Source organism: Danio rerio, chromosome 8 (genome assembly GCF_052040795.2).
Source record: "Danio rerio strain M-AB ecotype USA chromosome 8, GRCz13ab, whole genome shotgun sequence".
Classification (NCBI taxonomy): Eukaryota; Metazoa; Chordata; class Actinopteri; order Cypriniformes; family Danionidae; genus Danio; species Danio rerio.
The window spans coordinates 23,962,485-23,979,860 of NC_141028.1; the positions used below are offsets into that span (position 1 = coordinate 23,962,485).

The following is a 17,376-nucleotide window of genomic DNA, read 5'->3' on the forward strand; positions in this document are numbered from 1 at the left end:
GTGACGGCATCCACAGGACAATGGTGCCAGTACACTCACCACACACCAGCTATAGGAGGAGTTAAGAGACAGTCAACTCATAGGATGGGGATGATTGGGAGGCCATGATGGGTAAGGGCTGATGGAGGACATTTGGCCAGGACACCAGGGGTTACACCCCTACTTTTTACCAGAAGTGGCATAGGATTTTTATTTTACCTCTTTTTATTGGCAATTCTCAATCAGAGAGTTATTATAAGTGAGTGAAAGAAAAACCATATTGAACAACAAATATTGTGTGGTAATTAATCACATTCCTTCCTCTCTGAACCATATTCAGAGAAAAATAAAGTAAAAAACTAACAAACTAACAAAAGTAAATAAATAAATATAATAAGAAGAAATTAGCAATTAACACCTAAGTAAGTCATTACTGTTAAACGTCAGCCAATTTCTTTTTCTAATAATCTTTTAGATGAGTTTTAGAGATTCAAAAGCAAGAAAAAAGACAGATCCAGACAGGGTTAGATATGTAAGACGGGTTACATAAAAAGCTATGTTTTCAAACACAATAGACAAAGTTGCCAAACTGTATGTAAATCTACTGTTTTGCCATTAATTAATGTAGTCTATCTAATTTTCTCTCGTCATGGGATTTTTAAATGACAACAGAGAGTCAGAACCACGCTTTAACATCGCTCACTGACAGAAAAGTGTCCCCTTAACTTTACTGGGGCATTAGGACTCACACAGGCCACAGGTTTAGTGCCCCCTGCTGGCCTCACTGACACCACTTTCAACAGCAACCTAGTTTTCCCATGTGGTCCTCCATCTAGGTACTTGCCAGGCTCAGCCCTGCTTAGCTATGGTTATATCTGACATCCAGCATCGCCGTCACATGAAAACAGTATTTTGAAAACAATACAGACCCTGATTTAGTTTGATAGAAATAGAAATTGATTCGTTAAGCCCCTTTCATATGACTATTATGCAACCCATAGGCAGCAAGTACAAATTCTAGCAAAATATGCGCATTCCCAGTGAGCGTGAATGGTCGTGTAGCACGTGATTTAGGGCATATAGTGTAAACTGAAACTCCAAAACTCCAGTATGGATGAGGAGAAATTTTTGTCATTCTAAATTGTCAATGTTCTCTATTTTATTGTCATCTATGTGATCTCAAACTCAGAGCGTCTGTAGCTCTAATAGGAGCCAGGAGATTAGTCCACGGATGTTAATGCAAACCCTTCTCAGTTGCCGCAAACACACACTGCACAACAGCACTATCTGACACAGCATGTCACCACTGATACAAAGAATCATTCCCCAAAAAAAGCATTTTATTGATGCTAGTACAAAAAACACAATAAAAGATGAGTGTGTTTTCTTCCCAATATGTAAGCACTCTTTCCTCATTGAGTGCAACCGTAAAACTCTGAACACTTGATCAAATAAAATGATTGGTCATACTGTACACACACGTCTTGCTTACTGAAGATCTAGAGCTGAAGTCCTGGGCAAGTGGCCATCGGCTCTCCGCTGCTAATGACACATCACAGCAGGGCTTCAGCACAACCATAAACACACACACACATCAAGAGCGCAGATATGAGCATCAGCTCTACAGAGAATCCCTTCTCGCTTTCAGCTTCAGCACCGCAGGGTGGTTTTCTCCAAACACGTGAGAGACGTTTCACTCAGCTGCATGCAGTTAAAGGGACAGTTCACCCGAAAATGAAAACTCTTGTCATTATTTATTCACTTTCTACTTGAAACCAGTAGTTATTGACTTCCCTAGCATTTAATATTCTTACTAAGGATGTCAAAGTCGGTTTTCAACATTCATCAAATGCTCTTCTTCTGTGTTCAACAGAAAAAAACACTTGAGGGTGAGTTAATAATGAAGAAATTACAATTTTTGGGTGAACCATTTCTTGAATCTCGCTCATTACCTGCATTTATATATTAAATATATGTCTGATCTGTTTTTCAATGCGTGTTGTTTATATCAACTTTATAATATTAGCAAAAATAAATGTGCATGATGTGTATGAATGTTTATTTATCAGTTTGTTGTGTGATGGTGTTGTGTTATCTGTACTGGACTCGAACACAGTAAGTGTCCTCATTCTTGTCCTGTTTGTCATTTATGAAGATGAGAATCTCTTCCATGCCGGGGTTCTGACTTGGAGCAAAGCGCAGGCCAATGGTGTAGAGCTCTCCTCCTCCAATCTATAACACACAAACACACACATATTAATATGTATTTATTTGCACACACACATAACAATGTAAGTGGCATGTAAAAATAGACATCAGAGAATTGCAAAATCAGCAAGAATCAGGTTAAACATTAATGTATGTATGCACGTATGTGTGTATGTATGCAACCCGCTCTTTAATATCTCAAAACTCAGGGCTTCTGGTAGTACCCAAAAAAGCAAAGTCTACTAAAGGATGCTGAGCCATCTCATTTATGGCTCCTAAACTCTGGAATAGCCATTCTGATAACGTCTGAGGCTCAGACACTCTCTCAGTTCAAAACTAATTAAAGACCTTTCTTTTTGTAAGGCGTACACACAATGCATCTCATAACGGTATGATGTATCTATGTCTTTATTTTCGCATTGATATTTAAAATCTCTTCTCTAAATACATTATAAACAGCAGCTAAGCTAATTATTTTCTTATTTTACTCATTCCGAGGCCTCTAGAGATTGTGCAGCGCCATTGATCTGATCCAAGACCTGAGAAGAGATGATGTCAACCACAGAGGACTTCTAGAGGTATCCATAATCCTGTACCAGGCCGTTTTCTGAGCTGATTCTGTGGCGGTCAAGGAGTGGAGAGCATGAGCATGATTTCTGAAAGACCCCAGTGACAGACAAGTCTTTACATTGATCCCGTGGGCCAGCCTAAACCCCCGCCGGTGACCTACTCTCACCTGCAGTTTCTCCATGATGAATGCCAGTGTTTTCCAGCTTGCTGTATCTAGACTGCAGCTCTGCACAAGAAGTTTGGCCAGAGGAGAAATGGTTGTGTTCACCTGAGCCTGGTTTCTCTTGAGTTTTTTTCTTTTCTTCACTTTCGCCAACTAGTGAAATTGCCGAAATTGGTATAAATTGTGTTCCTCGCTACAAGCTTGCATGGTTTGGGACTTGTAGAGCTGCCCATCGATAAATTTGCTCTTCAGTGTTTGGACTTTCAGCAGTAAAAATTAAACCACACTGAACTGAACTAAACTGAACTGCAAATCTTAAAACTGGACTACCACAGTTCAATTGACCAGAATTACTATGTTAAACTGCTTTAACACAATCTACATTGTAAAAGCGCTATAGAAATAAACATGAATTAAATTGAATTTACATATGTAAGTATTTCATTCATTCATTTTTTTTTCAGCTTAATCCCTTTATTAATCTGGGGTCTCCACAGCGGAAAGAACCGCCAACTTATCCAGCATATTTTTTACTACCCATCCAATTCACCTGTACCGCATGTCTTTGGACTGTGGATAGAACAGATAGAACATGCAAACTCTACACAGAAACTGACCCAGCCGAGGCTCGAACCAGCGACCTTCTTGCTGTGAGGCGACAGCACTACCCACTGCGAACCACAATGAACGTTATGAATTAATAATACTAAGTAAAATATTAATATAAAATAAAAATAACTAATACTGTACATTAAAATACAAATACATTTATTTTAAGAATAAATTTTACTTTGCCAATAAATATTACAGAAACCACACGTAACACATAAAATATTAATTATAATAACAATAATACACATGAAATGCTGCAGAAGTTAATGTCAATAGTTAATGTTAACCAATGTAGTTAAAATGCTACAAAAAGGACCCTATTTTAAAGCATTATCATATTTCCTTGTTACAGGTGTACTTTAAAGATTGGCAATACTTACATATGCAAAAGTGTTTGTTTTTAAATAATATAATTAGTTTTTTATCTTATATTTCAAACATATACAGCTTTAGTTTAGTTATTAAAAAGTAGTTTTTGATAAATTTAGTTGTAGTTAACAAAAACTCTTTAACTGCATTCTTGTGTCAATATTAGCATAATGTTGTGAAAAAGTAAACAGTTAGTAATATTCCTATTATTTTCAGAGTGTGTGAAATGGCGTTTTATAGCAATTGTTATGGGAAACCTGTATTGATTTTATACTTACAGTACAAGGCCAAATATAACGCTAGTCCACTATACCAAATCTGAGGTTTTCCATCAAAAGTATTTTCTGAATACAGAGGTCCCTCGCTAATCGTGGGATTTACGTAAAAAAAAAAAAATCGCCCACAATAGGTGAAATCCGCGAAGTGTGCTTATTTATTATGGATGTTTTAAGGCTGTTAAACCCCTTACTACACTAGGTTCTCAGATAGGCATTAACTTTCCATGCTTTTCTCTTGTTTAAACACTCTCGTAACTTCTACCTTCCTTTAGCATGTCCGGAAGTTCAACTTTTTGTGCGATGGTCAGCATCTTCCTCTGCCTTTTGGGTGCTACCGTGTGCGCCTGTAAGGGTGCAGAATGTTTTACCGACATTATGGGCTTTGTTGGAGAGAAAACTTGCAAACATACAGCACAGCAAGTCACCCTGCCAGCGATCAACGATTAATGTCAGTTTGGCAAGCTGAAAGAATTCTGTACTGTACAGGAGTCACGCCATGGAGCAGATTAATTGACAATGGTCTACAGCCAATCAGGATACAGAACAAATTGCACTAATTAGGACAATGCACTGTAAAAAAAAAAAGCATGTCAAAATGCACAAAAAAAAAATCCATGACATGAAAGGTGAACCACGTTATAGCGAGGGACCACTGTACACAATTGTAAAGTACTTCAATGTTTGTTATTTTAAAGCTTTACAGCCACAGTGCTCATTCACTTTCATTACATTTAAAAGAGTGGCCGGAATATTGTCCCACAGAAGAAAGAAGACCGTACAGGTTTGGAATGGCATGAAAGCGAGTAAATGATGTGCTTTGGCTGAACTGGTTCTTTAAGTGGAACTAGAATCTTCAATTGTTAAATTCTCCGTAATTCCCATTGCTATTCCTGAGCTCAGTTGTTACAGAAATTGGTTGCACTCCAGTTTTTAGAGGAAGATGAGAGAAATTGCTCTCCCTTTGTCTTTATACATTATCTCTAATGGCTGACTAAGACATATGGAACACAGTGGAGGATTTAGTTCATAATCTCCTCAAAAGCTCGCACGTATCGATTCCTCCGTTGCCTTTTGGCTCTGCGCCTATTTTACGATGACACAGTTGTTATTTCTCGAAGAAGGTGAAAAAAAAAGAGCAACAACTCCAGCCACATTTTTCAAAAATATAGAGCCCATAAATCCAGCGCGAGAGAAGATAATTGAAGCCGTGTTGACTAGCAAGAAAATGGAACAGGCCATTTCCTTTCTTTATGAGCTTCTCCGGTTTTATTTGACGCCGAGGTGTCATTAATCCATTGTGTTCAATACTGTCACTTGCATATTTCACATTGTTCCGCTATTTATTGCCCAGATACGGGGTGTGAAACTCACTAAACCATACGGCGATCAATGAGGGCACTGAATGATGAAATTAACATCTTACCCTGGTCTGTTTTAAACCATTTCTGCGCAAAATGGCGAGCGGGAAAAATTACTTTGTGACCTCCAAAGCCATAGTAATATATCCCAGACAGTCTGTCCCTGTGGCTAACTAATGTTCCGTGTCTCCATCTGGAGTAATAGCCAACGGTCGTGTATTGATCACCTAATCAATTAACAGCTTTTAATTGAAGTCTAACGCAGGGATGGAAGACCTACACGCATCATTCTGAGCCCTAAAGGTGAGAGATATTGAACGTTTGCTATCTGACTGTGAGAATCAGACTTGTTTTTGGAACGCAGCTTTATGGTTTCCTCAGGGGACGAGGCATTGCGAGAAGGGGCACAAATTGAGTTCTCCGATATACAGAGAACTTCACATACTGTGTATCGTGTCTGAGAATGACAGTTAAGACAGACGCCGATTGATTCCCAGACAGAGACGTGTCAAGATCCTTCTCCTCTGGGCTCTGGTTTGAAAACATTCGCTGTTAAACAGTAACAAAGTTCAAGGCGTGCTGGATTGCCTTACCTGAAACTGCTCCTCTTTAAAGTGTAGTAGGTCCGGGCGGTCGGTGCGCAGATTGAAGACTCTGGAGGACGAGTAGGGGTTTGTGAAACTGATTTTTTTATTGCTGCCCTTCCCTCCTTCAACAGGAACGCTGATTTCGAACGCCTGGGGAGGTTAAAGCACATGGCGAGATACGCACTGTAAAATAACTGGAGTAAAAATGTCAGGTTTAAATCACCAGCACTGACTTCATGCACCACATCCTCTGTCACGGAGCTGAAATTTTAAGACCCTTTCAGTGCTAGCCATTCCCCTGCTAAAATCCCAAATAGGCGAAGAATAACTAACATTGTGGATTGTACATCGCATCATATCATGTGGGGATTTTTTTTTATTAAATGTTTCATCTGAAGTCTTGTCTGTCAGCCTGATTAAGATGATTTTTATCTTCAGTGTGTCAGTTTGATTTATCTTAATTTTAACCAATAACCAAAATAAATAAATAAGCACAGGGCGATTTCAACTAGTAATTTAGATTTTACTAAAAAGTTTTCATGTGTGGATTTAAAAGGCATTTCTCTTGCTATACATTCTCAGTTATGAAACATTTTCTTCCGGCATATATAGTAAAATAATGGAATTATATCATATATAAATACCAAATTAAATAAATATGTTTATTTATAAGAACTTTAAAAACTAAATTAACAAAATAAATAAATAAGCACAGGGCGATTTTCAACTAGTATTTAGATTTCACTAAAAAGTTTTCATGTGTAGATTTAAAACGGATTTCTCATTATATACATTCTCAATTATGAAACATTTTCTTCCAGTATTTATAGTAAAATAATGAAATTAATATCATAATTGTACTATTATTTAAATAATTGCTTAAATGAATGACTGTTAGACTGTTAGGAAAATCTTCAGTCGGGGGAAGAATTAAATAGATTTGAAACTTTTACTTTATTTCAGCAAAATAAGGACTTATTAACCTAAAATGTTAACAAAAATAAAATAAAAAAGTAGGGGTGTCACGGTGACTCAGTGGTTAGCGTTTTTCTGTGGAATCTGCATGTTCTCCCTATGTTCTCATGGGTTTCTTCCAGGTGCTCAGGTTTCCCCCACAGCTCAAAGACAGACATTTCAATAATGCCACTAATATATGCATACTCCACATCTCTTCATTCAATTTTTGTTTAGTTTAATTATGACTTAAGTCTGATTGAGGTGATCAAAAATTGCTGTTTTGAACTTATGTAGGCCGACAGTTCAAAATTCACGTTTAACTGAATAAACAGTTATTAAACACAAGTACATCTTAATGAACATCATTTATCTTCATCACCAATTATTATAGTAGAACAGTTTCTCGAACAGTTTGTGTTGCATTTTGGAAACAGGAGATGAGCCCCTGGTCTAATGCGCCACCTGGCTTGAGAAACCCGTTCTCAAAGACTTTTATTTAGAGATTATTTGGGTAGCACACATATCCTGAATGCCTTTGGCAGAATTCAAATGAGCCATTTTAATCTAGATTAATTCTGAGATTAATCTAGATTTGAAAAATTATTCTATGCTTACCTATAATATATATATAATAAATATATACAGTATACATACACACACACACACAGTTGAAGTCAGAATTATTAGCCAATATTATGTTTAGAAATGTGCTGAAAAAAATCTTCTCTGTTAAACAGAAATTTGGGAAAAAACAAACAGGGGGGCTAATAATTCAGACTCCAACTGTATATATATATTTATACACATGTGTGTGTACATACAGTTACATACATACAGTACATAGCATATTGACAGGTTTATATGCTAACTTTATTATGGAGAAACTGAATGTGGGGTTTGAACTGTACTGTTGCACTCATTTTCCTGCCTCACCTTGGAGATTACAGGCTGTCGGCATGTGATGCACAGCAGCCAGGAGTCCACGAGCTGCCGTGTGTCCACATCAACAACATTGAGGTAAAAAAAGCGACTTCCAGCCCTCAGAGCCCTCAGGCCCACACGAACATCCTGAACTCCCTGAGCCGGCAGAGCGAAAACTTCAGCTGGATCCACCTGGATCACACAAACACAGGAGATCTTACACTTACTGAGCTCCTGGCATCAAGCACAGAAAACAGAGACAGCATCTTCAGGGAAAAACTCCACATGCAGGACGTCAGAAAAAAAAACCACAAGAAGCTCACAATGTAGAGCTAGTTTGCTTCATCATCTTTTCTTGGCGCCTGATGTATAACATTACTATGAGACCAATTAACCCAACAGTAAGGTCTATATGAGCACACAGAGCACTGTTAACATGGGAGCTGATGGATTTGCTTAGCTTGCATTTTTACAATAACATGATATTCCCGTTATGAGATTTATGATGCTTGGATAATTCAGGTTTCATTATTCTTCTTCCCTTTTCTGTGTGTATTTGCATTAAAGCTTTGTGGGTTTCTTTGCTGCAGTTTGCTGAATAGAGCAAATTATTGATGCTGCTGCAACCAAATGGGGTTTATTGTTTTTATTACTGCACTGTGTGATGTACGTTCGAGGCTGCTGTTCATATTTTTTAGGGCATGCAGTAATACATATTATTAGAGTCTACTAGTCATCTTGAGGTGCTTTATAGTGGGAGCTGATGACATATATTTAGCAAATGTACAGTATAGGCTAAAGAGAGACTGAAAAAAAGCTGCTAAAATCGCTTTGCTTTTTGTGAGTTACACTGAAAAAACTAAACACAATTTTAAACAACTTAATACATATATACAAAAATATTTATGTCATAAAGAAAAATATTGTATCACCTGAAGAATGTAAAATAAAAACTATACAAAGCAATTATTTAATGAGTGCGAATCATGACCTTCTGAATAATATTATCGACACAAGATTAACGCACCCAAAAAAGCGCGAGCGCACAGGGCAAACTTCATGACTACACATAAAGTAAATAAAAAATAAAAAAATACACACTCAACGGCCACTTTATTAGGTACCAACTGCTCGTTAACACAAATTTCTTATTAGCCAATCACATGGCAGCAACTCAATGCATTTAGGCATGTAGACATGGTCAAGACGATCTGCTACTTTGAACATGGCATGGTTTTTGGTGCCAGACGGGCTGGTCTGAGTATTTCAGAAACTGCTGATCTACTGGGATTTTCAGGCACAACCATCTCTAGGGAGATGTCAGGAAAGAACAGAAAACTAAGGCTACAATTCACATAGACTCACCAAAACTTGAAAAAGCACAAATCATCTCAGACTGGTTTCTTGAACATGAAAATGAGTTCACTGTACTCAAACGGCCTCCACAGTCACCAGATCTCATTCCAATAGAGCACCTTTGGGATGTGGTGGAATGGTAGATTCACATCATGGATGTGTAGCCGAAAAATCTGCAGCAACTGTGTGATGCTATCATGACAATATGGACCAAAATCTCTTACAAATATTTTCAGTACCTTGTTGAAGGCCATGAAGGATTAAGGCAGTTATGAAGGCAAAAGGGGGTCCAACCTAGTACTAGTAACGTGTACCTAAAAAAGTAGCCGTTGAGTGTAGATTCACAATGATTTTGGAGTTCACTCAATGCTCATGATTGGGCGAACGTTACTTTTATGTAAAGTAAATCTACAATGTTGCCATCACACACTTTTTGGATTTTGCTTTTGTAATTTCAATGTTTTGTTGTCAGATTTAGTAACTTACTATTTTCTGCAATCATTTATTTATAACTTATATTTAATCTTATATAACTTAAGGCAAACATGCTCTAAATCTAAAGTAAAAAAAAAAATGTTGCAATATTGATTATAGTACTCATATTTTTTGAAGAAGAAAATTAAAAGACAAACAAAAAACAGTTGAACTTTAAAGTCATGCTCGGAGCAAAAAAAAAAAAAACTTGACATCTTACTTACCATCTCATTATTTTTCATCATTCCCATATTTATAGGGAAAAACAGGCCACATAATCCCCGATCAGCGCCTGCTACCCCAATCAGAATGTTTCCTTTGACCCTGAAATGCGTACCTGGAGCTCGAGGGGATGCGACGTGTAGCACTTGACCCTGCGAATGGCTTGTGTGCCACGCAGAAGCAGCGAATGCCAGCTCAGAGCACCACACACACAGCTCAGGTCCATCCTTTGCAAGTAATGCACGTAAACCTGCCAGATCTGCGCAGGGGAGGCCAGCCAGGGGTCACTGCCAGAGAGAGATCCGCACAAAACCACAGGCACACAAAAGACACTTTATCACTTTCGCTTCATATCCACTGACACAATAGCTGGACGAGCCTGACAGGCCACACTTCCCCCGAGAAAGACACACACATATCACAAATCTTCACAAGAGAGATGTTCAGAGACTCAAATGTCACCCATTTTTAAATTCATCCATTCACCCTTTCTTTAAAGCGAGAGACTGAAGGCAAAAACACTCTTTTTTCAAGCATCTATCTGTACCTGTCAGTTCTGAGGATTGGAGCTTTTCATGTGTTTTTTTTTTTTTTTTTTGTCAGTCCAATGTAAAGAAAACATCCAAAGCAAATTGTAAAGGTGCAGTATGTAAGTTTGACACCCAGTGGTTGAACTAGGCATAGCACACCTGATTCAAAACACACGCAAGTGCAGGTTGCCAAATTGACACTAGCCCCTTTCACACATACAGACCTTTCGTTGTATGTGTGAACAGGTCCTTTTTGAAAATACCGGTAAATTCATTCTGGCTATCTTCCGGAAAGAGAAGTTGTAACATTTCCGGCAATTTGCCGGAATGCTGCGCTGTGTGAATGCAGAAGGAAGATTCCCGTAATAAGCGCGTGCACGTCTAGAACGTGCTGACGTGAGACGTCTGCTTTAGCCAATCACAACAGTCAAACGCATTTACGTCCGCGTGGTTTGTGAGGATAAAAGCCTTTGAATATTTTTCCAGACACATTTAGCTGCTAGAAGTTAGTCAGATCACGTTTATATGTTCTTCTTAATGCCAACTGTGTAAATAATCATCGATGAGATGCTTATGATAAGCCGTTGTTTGTTTACCTTCAAGCTTTGCATGTGCCTGTGAAACAGCATATGAGCGCCTGCACACGCACATATTATGAACATCTCGACATGCGAAAGTGATCCTGCGAAAGTTGTTCACAATATTGATTATCCACAGAGTTTGTAATTTAGTCAAATGTTTACAAATACAAGCGCAGCCGTTTAAAGCTCATTTGTGGTGAATGATGTCAGAATTTACCGGTATTTTGGAATAGATGTGTGAATGCTCTTTTCCGGAAAATTTCCGTAACGTCTTCGCCTGTGTGAACAGCGCTTTTTTCAATATACCGGAAAAGTCTTTCCGAAAATTTTCCAGATATTTACCGGTATCACTGTGTGAAAGGGGCTACTAACAGCAGTGTGCCTGACTGTTGACCCTAAAAGCTGATTTAAATTGTGTTCTAAATAAAAACAACGGCATGCAATAGAAGGAATATTTTCCATATTAAGAGGAGTTTTTGTTCTAGCCAACACCTCAAATTTATACTTTATATATGGCTTCTTTTTCTTGCAGCTAAAAAACTATGACAATGAAAGCCTCAGGTACACCTCATGTGCTTTATTCAGTGTTAAATGCTAATAATGTGAGTTTGATTGCCATTTTACATGACATTTATTGCCATACTACTGAAAGTAGCAGCAGATAGTTCACCTCAGATCTTGAACATTATAACTGTGAATTAGTGCAAACCAACACATATCAGTGATTCAGCATGTACATTTAATAATGTTAAAAAGGTTTAATATGTAGTTTAATGGTTTTAGCTCCCTCTGCTGTAACATTATAGCGTCTCTGGCCACGCCCCTTAGCTGCACAGTGTTTGCGCACGGTAAAAGTACGTTTGTGATCTCACAAGGCCCGGAAGTATTTTTTTGTGGTCCCAAAAATGTGTTTATTGTAGGCTTTGCTAAGCTAACTCTCTAAAAGAAAATGTCTCCCTTTGCATTGAACTTTGTCTTACATTCAGAGATGTTGTTTATGTTCACACAGCTAAATTAAACATCAACTAAAGTTTAAAATATGATATCGTAGTGGACCACCCCTTTAAAAGGAAATATAATAAGGGAGTAAACCTGTTGCTTTTAATGTGATTAGTTGGCTTTTCTTAACAAAAAGTAAGTAAAAATGTGCATAATTATAAAAATTAAGTCAACTTAGACAACTTTCCTGATATAACGGGTTTACTCACATTTAAGGCAACTTGTTGCTTTTAAGGCAATAGGTTAGGCAATAGGTTTAAGGCAATAGGTTTAAAAATAGGTTTTAAGTGACTGATCTCTTTTTCAAGTGTATGAGAAAAAGCAACAAAAATTTTTGATTGGATTTCATCCAATTTTCAGATTAGAAATGTATTTAAATTAGAGCATATTTAATTAAATAATATAGAATCCACTTAGAAACTTGTAACGCAAAAAACCTTTAGCAATCAGCTGGGGAAGTTTGGGGACACATATTTTTAGCATTGTGTAGCCCCCATTCACCTGTAGCGAATAAATAACATTTTAGGAAGCTTGAAATGCAAAAACAATTAAGCAATCAACTGGGGAAGTGTGGTGATAAATATTTTAAGCAATGTTTTTTATTGCACTTATTCACCTGTAGGGGATAAATAATATAAATAATAAATAGCACAACTTGGAATGCAAAAAAAGTTAGCATTTCTTTATGTAATCAATCAGCTGGAGAAGTATGGTGATAAATATTAGTTATTTTTTGCCCCTCTTTGCCTGCAGTGTCTTGCTTTAAGGTGCCAGTGGGCAGTCGTGTGCCCACAGGAGCTTTGGAGATGCTGATGTCATTCTGCCTGCTGGGGATTCGAGAGTTTGACTGTATTAAAAATGAAGGTCTTTGTGTGTGAGCTCTTCACCCTGCCTGAGGGGTCTCCAGCTCAGGGGACACGGTTTGAAGAACGTTTGTACTGTCCTTGGCGGCTGAGCTGCCCTTAACAGCAGCTGTTGTTGAAGAGAAGAAGAAAAAAAAAACTATGGCTGATTGATCTTCTAGTTATTATAATTGCCCAAACCTCCGTTTTGATGGGTTGCTGTGTGTCTGATGAGCTTGTTTGCTGTTCAATCATTTTAAACCATTAAGTTCATTACGAGCTCACTAATTAAGTGGATGCCGATGCATTTGTTCCACTGACAAACTCTACATTTTCATAAGATTAAAAGGAAACAACAAGAAAGCAGGCAGATTTATTTATTTCTTTAAAGCTGAAGTGTTTGATGTTAAAAATCTTCACATCAACATTAAAGTAGGTTTGTAGGTTAATTTGTCAAGATGATGTGTACATAGTATGGCACTTCAAGAGTGCTGCCGCTGTGATTATAAAATCTGGAAGACTATTTCACCACTGGTTCCCTCAAGATTTTCCTATGGGTTTTTATAATGGGTTTTTTCAGTTCATGAGCAAAAATAAGGTAAACTGAATTTCACTATAAATTTGATAAACTGCACACACTCACACTCCAAACATCCAGTACATAGTATCTTATCACAAAATAAATAGAACTGCTTCAAAATATGTGTTTTCGGTGAAGATAATTTAAAAAAACATTTATTGTTTTGGTCACACTTTATTTTAATGGTCCGTTTGCTGAATTTAAGTTACATTACAACTAATTCTCATTAGATTATAAGTAGACTGTTAGATTGGGGTTAGGGTTAGTCAAAGTTGACATGTACATTCAAAGTTTCTTATAGTCAGTTAAATATCTGTTGAAGGGGTAGTATCAAGCAGCATCAATTAAGCAGAAAATCTACTAATACTGAAATGGACCATCAAAATAAAGTGTTACCCTAGTTTTTTGATTATTTGGATAACAACATTCTTCAATGCGTCTGTTATGCTCTGTAAAATAAAGTTGAGTAGGTTTGTAAAAACATAAGGCTAAATACATAATAACAAACATGTTGGTGAGCAGTCCATTTATTTATTTTTTTAATCATTTAAATAGAAAACTAAAACTGCCAGTTGGGTGCCATGGGTGGTAAAACTCTTGTCTTTGTTCATTTTTTGAATGCAAATTAAGATATTTTAAATGAAATCTGAAAACTCTCTTATCCTCCATAGACAGTAATGGCCTCTAACAATTTTATGAAACTACGAGAATACATTTGTGGGCACATTACACAAAAATAATTACATTATTTAAGAGTTTCTTCTCAGTGTCAGTATAGGGTGAGAGCGCTCTTTATGCCAGTGCACTTGATCACGCTGCAGACTTAGATTAGGGCTGTGCAATTAAATCAAAAATTCAGTTTCAATTTCGATTTTGGCTTCTAATAATTATGAAAAAACCTGAACCAAGATAAAGCGATTGTTGCATCATGCCACCCCCTTTCCAGTTCTACACATTTGTTGCTCTGCAAAGCTCAGTTTTATGTGTAAACTACTAAAACCATGTATTGCAATGTAACTTTTGCAGCACGGGATGCGCATCATTCATTAATGTATATACAGATCATGTTCTTAAAAGTGCAAAAGAGATTGCAAGCTGTTGTGTGTGTGCGCGCTCAGCCTCAGATACGAGCAAAGCACACACATCTAAAGTCATCTTAATATGAGCTCTTTAAGGGTCAAATACATGCAAATTTGTGTCAAAACACAGTGTTTAGTGATTATTCCTATAAACCCTCATTTATGTAATAAACAAACGAGTCGAGAATCCAAAGAGATGTGAAAGTGAAACCATAAATCAGAACCATACTGCTCTTAAAGTGACAGCCCACAATATTCCTGCTGCCGACTGTTTTTATCATTAATCAAACGTAGAACATCACTTACTGCTCTTGACTGAAGAACTTTTGTAGCTATAATTAAAGTTTTTTTCTTACAATTAAGATGCTTAAAGTTTGTTTCAGTTTGTTTCATATTTTTATTTTACTGTATTTATTTTTTGTACTTTTCTTATTTACAGGGAGAAATAACTATATATACAGTTGAAATCAGATTTATTAGCCCTCCTGAATTATTAGAGGCCCTTTCCCCCCAATTTCTGCTTAACGGAAGGAAGATTTTTTTCAACGCATTTCTAAACATAATAGATTTAATAACTCATTTCTAATAACTTATTTATTTTATCCTTGCTATGATGACAGCACAGTATTTTACTAGATGTTTCAGGATACAAGCATTCAGCTTAAAGTGCAATACAAAGGCTTAATTAGGGTGATTAGGGGATTAAGGGGACTAATTTTGACCTTAAAATAAGTTTAAAAATATTTAAAACAGCTTTTATTCTAGCCAAAAATAAAACAAATAAGACTTTCTCCAGAAGAAAAAATAGTATAGGAAATACTGTGAAAATTATTTGCTCTGTTAAAACATAATTTGGGAAATGTTTCTTAAAAAATAAATAAATAAAATACAGGAGGGCAAATAATTCTGACTACAACTATTATTTTTAATAATCGTGATTACAATTATGACGAAAATAATTGTGACTATGATTTTTCCCGTAATCGAGCACCCTACCTCAAAAGAAAGTGTCTGATATATACATGAGTGCACATCGCTCATGTGCCATATACTGACACTGAGAAGAAGAAATTGCTAAATAAAGTTGTTATTTTTGCACAAAAGTATTCTTGTAGCTTCATTATATTCCATATATCATTGAATAAATATGGTCTGTTTTATATGTGTTTTTTGGTGACCTTTGAACAAGTCAAGGTCATTGCTGTCTACGGAGAGTTAGGGAGCTATCAGATTTCATCTAAAATATCCTAATGTGTGTACCGAAGATCAACCAAGGTTTGGAACAACATAATGGTGAGAAATTATAGACATAATTTAATTTTTGGGTGAGCTAACCATTTAAGTCATTTATTCTTGCAGTCATTCATGAATTCATTTGATTAGTTCTAATGGCTGATTCATTCAGGACTGAGGCAAATGGCTCTCTTTAAAAACAATTCAATGAATCACTGATTCAATGAAACAGCTGTGTGTTGATTTGAGGCAGTTGGGAAAAAAAGGAAATACAGACAATATTATGTCTAAAATATTAATATATTCAATAAAATCTTGTATAAATATCACATATAAACATTACTTAGACTGTATATTAGCTGTTGTCGTTGTTGATGGATTTCCTGGTAAATGTTAATTGCAAAAAAAAAAAGCTTCTGCTCCGTGTTACTGTGTCTGATGAGCTTGTCTGCTGTTGAGTCATTTAGACCATTAAATCCATTACAAGCTTGCTAATTATAATGGACATCAACACATTTGTTCCACTGACAAACTACATTTTCATTTTTGTAAGATTCAATTAAGAATTATTTGTGAAAGTGTCTGATGTTAAAAAGCTCTGCACCTCCATGGCAAGTTATTTAAATAATAAAAAAAGTCTACACACTACAGTACTTTAACTGCTTGAGGATCTTAACCAGGCCGAAAAATCAACCAATGATGTGTTTGATGTGGCATGACGACCAATGGAAGATGGAGAGTGTTTAGAAAATATTATAAGATATTATATTTGAAAAATATTATATTTTATTTTATTTGACATTATTTTATGATATTATATTTGTGTGACAGATCACACTATTATGTTGTTCTTTTCTTTTTCATTCTGTTTTAACACATTTTAACCTGTTTTATCTTATTTTTATTAAATATCATTCTTTGTTGTTTTTATTTTTTTGTTTCCTTTATTCTTTTTTATGTAAAGTATGTTGAATTACCATTGAGTATGAAATGGGCTATATAAATAAACGACTTGCCTATTTAATACTAGCCTAACCCTAACCCTAATATATTATAGTATATTAACCAAACGTTCAAAATAGAAACCATGCAACTATTTTCTAAAAATATATAAATATTTAATTAATATTCATGGAATAGTTAAACAGCATCGACAAAGTATTTGAGCATGTTGTTTATCAAGTATGTTATTCAATCCATTGATCAAGATTTACTTGTATACACTGACAATGTCTATTGATCAAGATAATATTACAGTATGAGAATAGTGAACTGTGGCCTTCAATATGCTTTGCTATGATTTCTGTCTGTCTCATTGATTTCAGTTCCAGTAAGAGAGGATGATGTGCAGGTTCTAAAATGGTGTTTTTATTCATGTTCACTGATTATGAACTCAGAGATGTCGTGGATTTTGATGAATAAATGAATATTATGATCTGATGCAATCAGACAGTAAATGAGACATCCTGATTAAGCAA

General features: G+C 36.2%; 1 protein-coding gene across 8 annotated transcripts in view; it reads right to left on the reverse strand.

Moving 5' to 3' along the window:
* Positions 1-1,303: 1,303 nt before the first annotated feature.
* The window catches only part of nphp4 (nephronophthisis 4), a 284,225-nt gene continuing 268,152 nt past the window's right edge, over positions 1,304-17,376 (reverse strand). For all 8 annotated transcript variants that reach the window (XM_087264575.1, XM_087264571.1, XM_087264574.1 and 5 more), the window contains 4 exons: positions 10,170-10,341; positions 8,015-8,194; positions 6,131-6,274; positions 1,304-2,211 (listed from right to left, as the gene is read on the reverse strand). In XM_087264575.1, the coding sequence (XP_087120701.1) occupies positions 2,071-2,211; positions 6,131-6,274; positions 8,015-8,194; positions 10,170-10,341 (637 nt within the window). In that variant the 3' untranslated portion in view covers positions 1,304-2,070. The remainder of the gene's footprint in view (positions 2,212-6,130; positions 6,275-8,014; positions 8,195-10,169; positions 10,342-17,376) is intronic.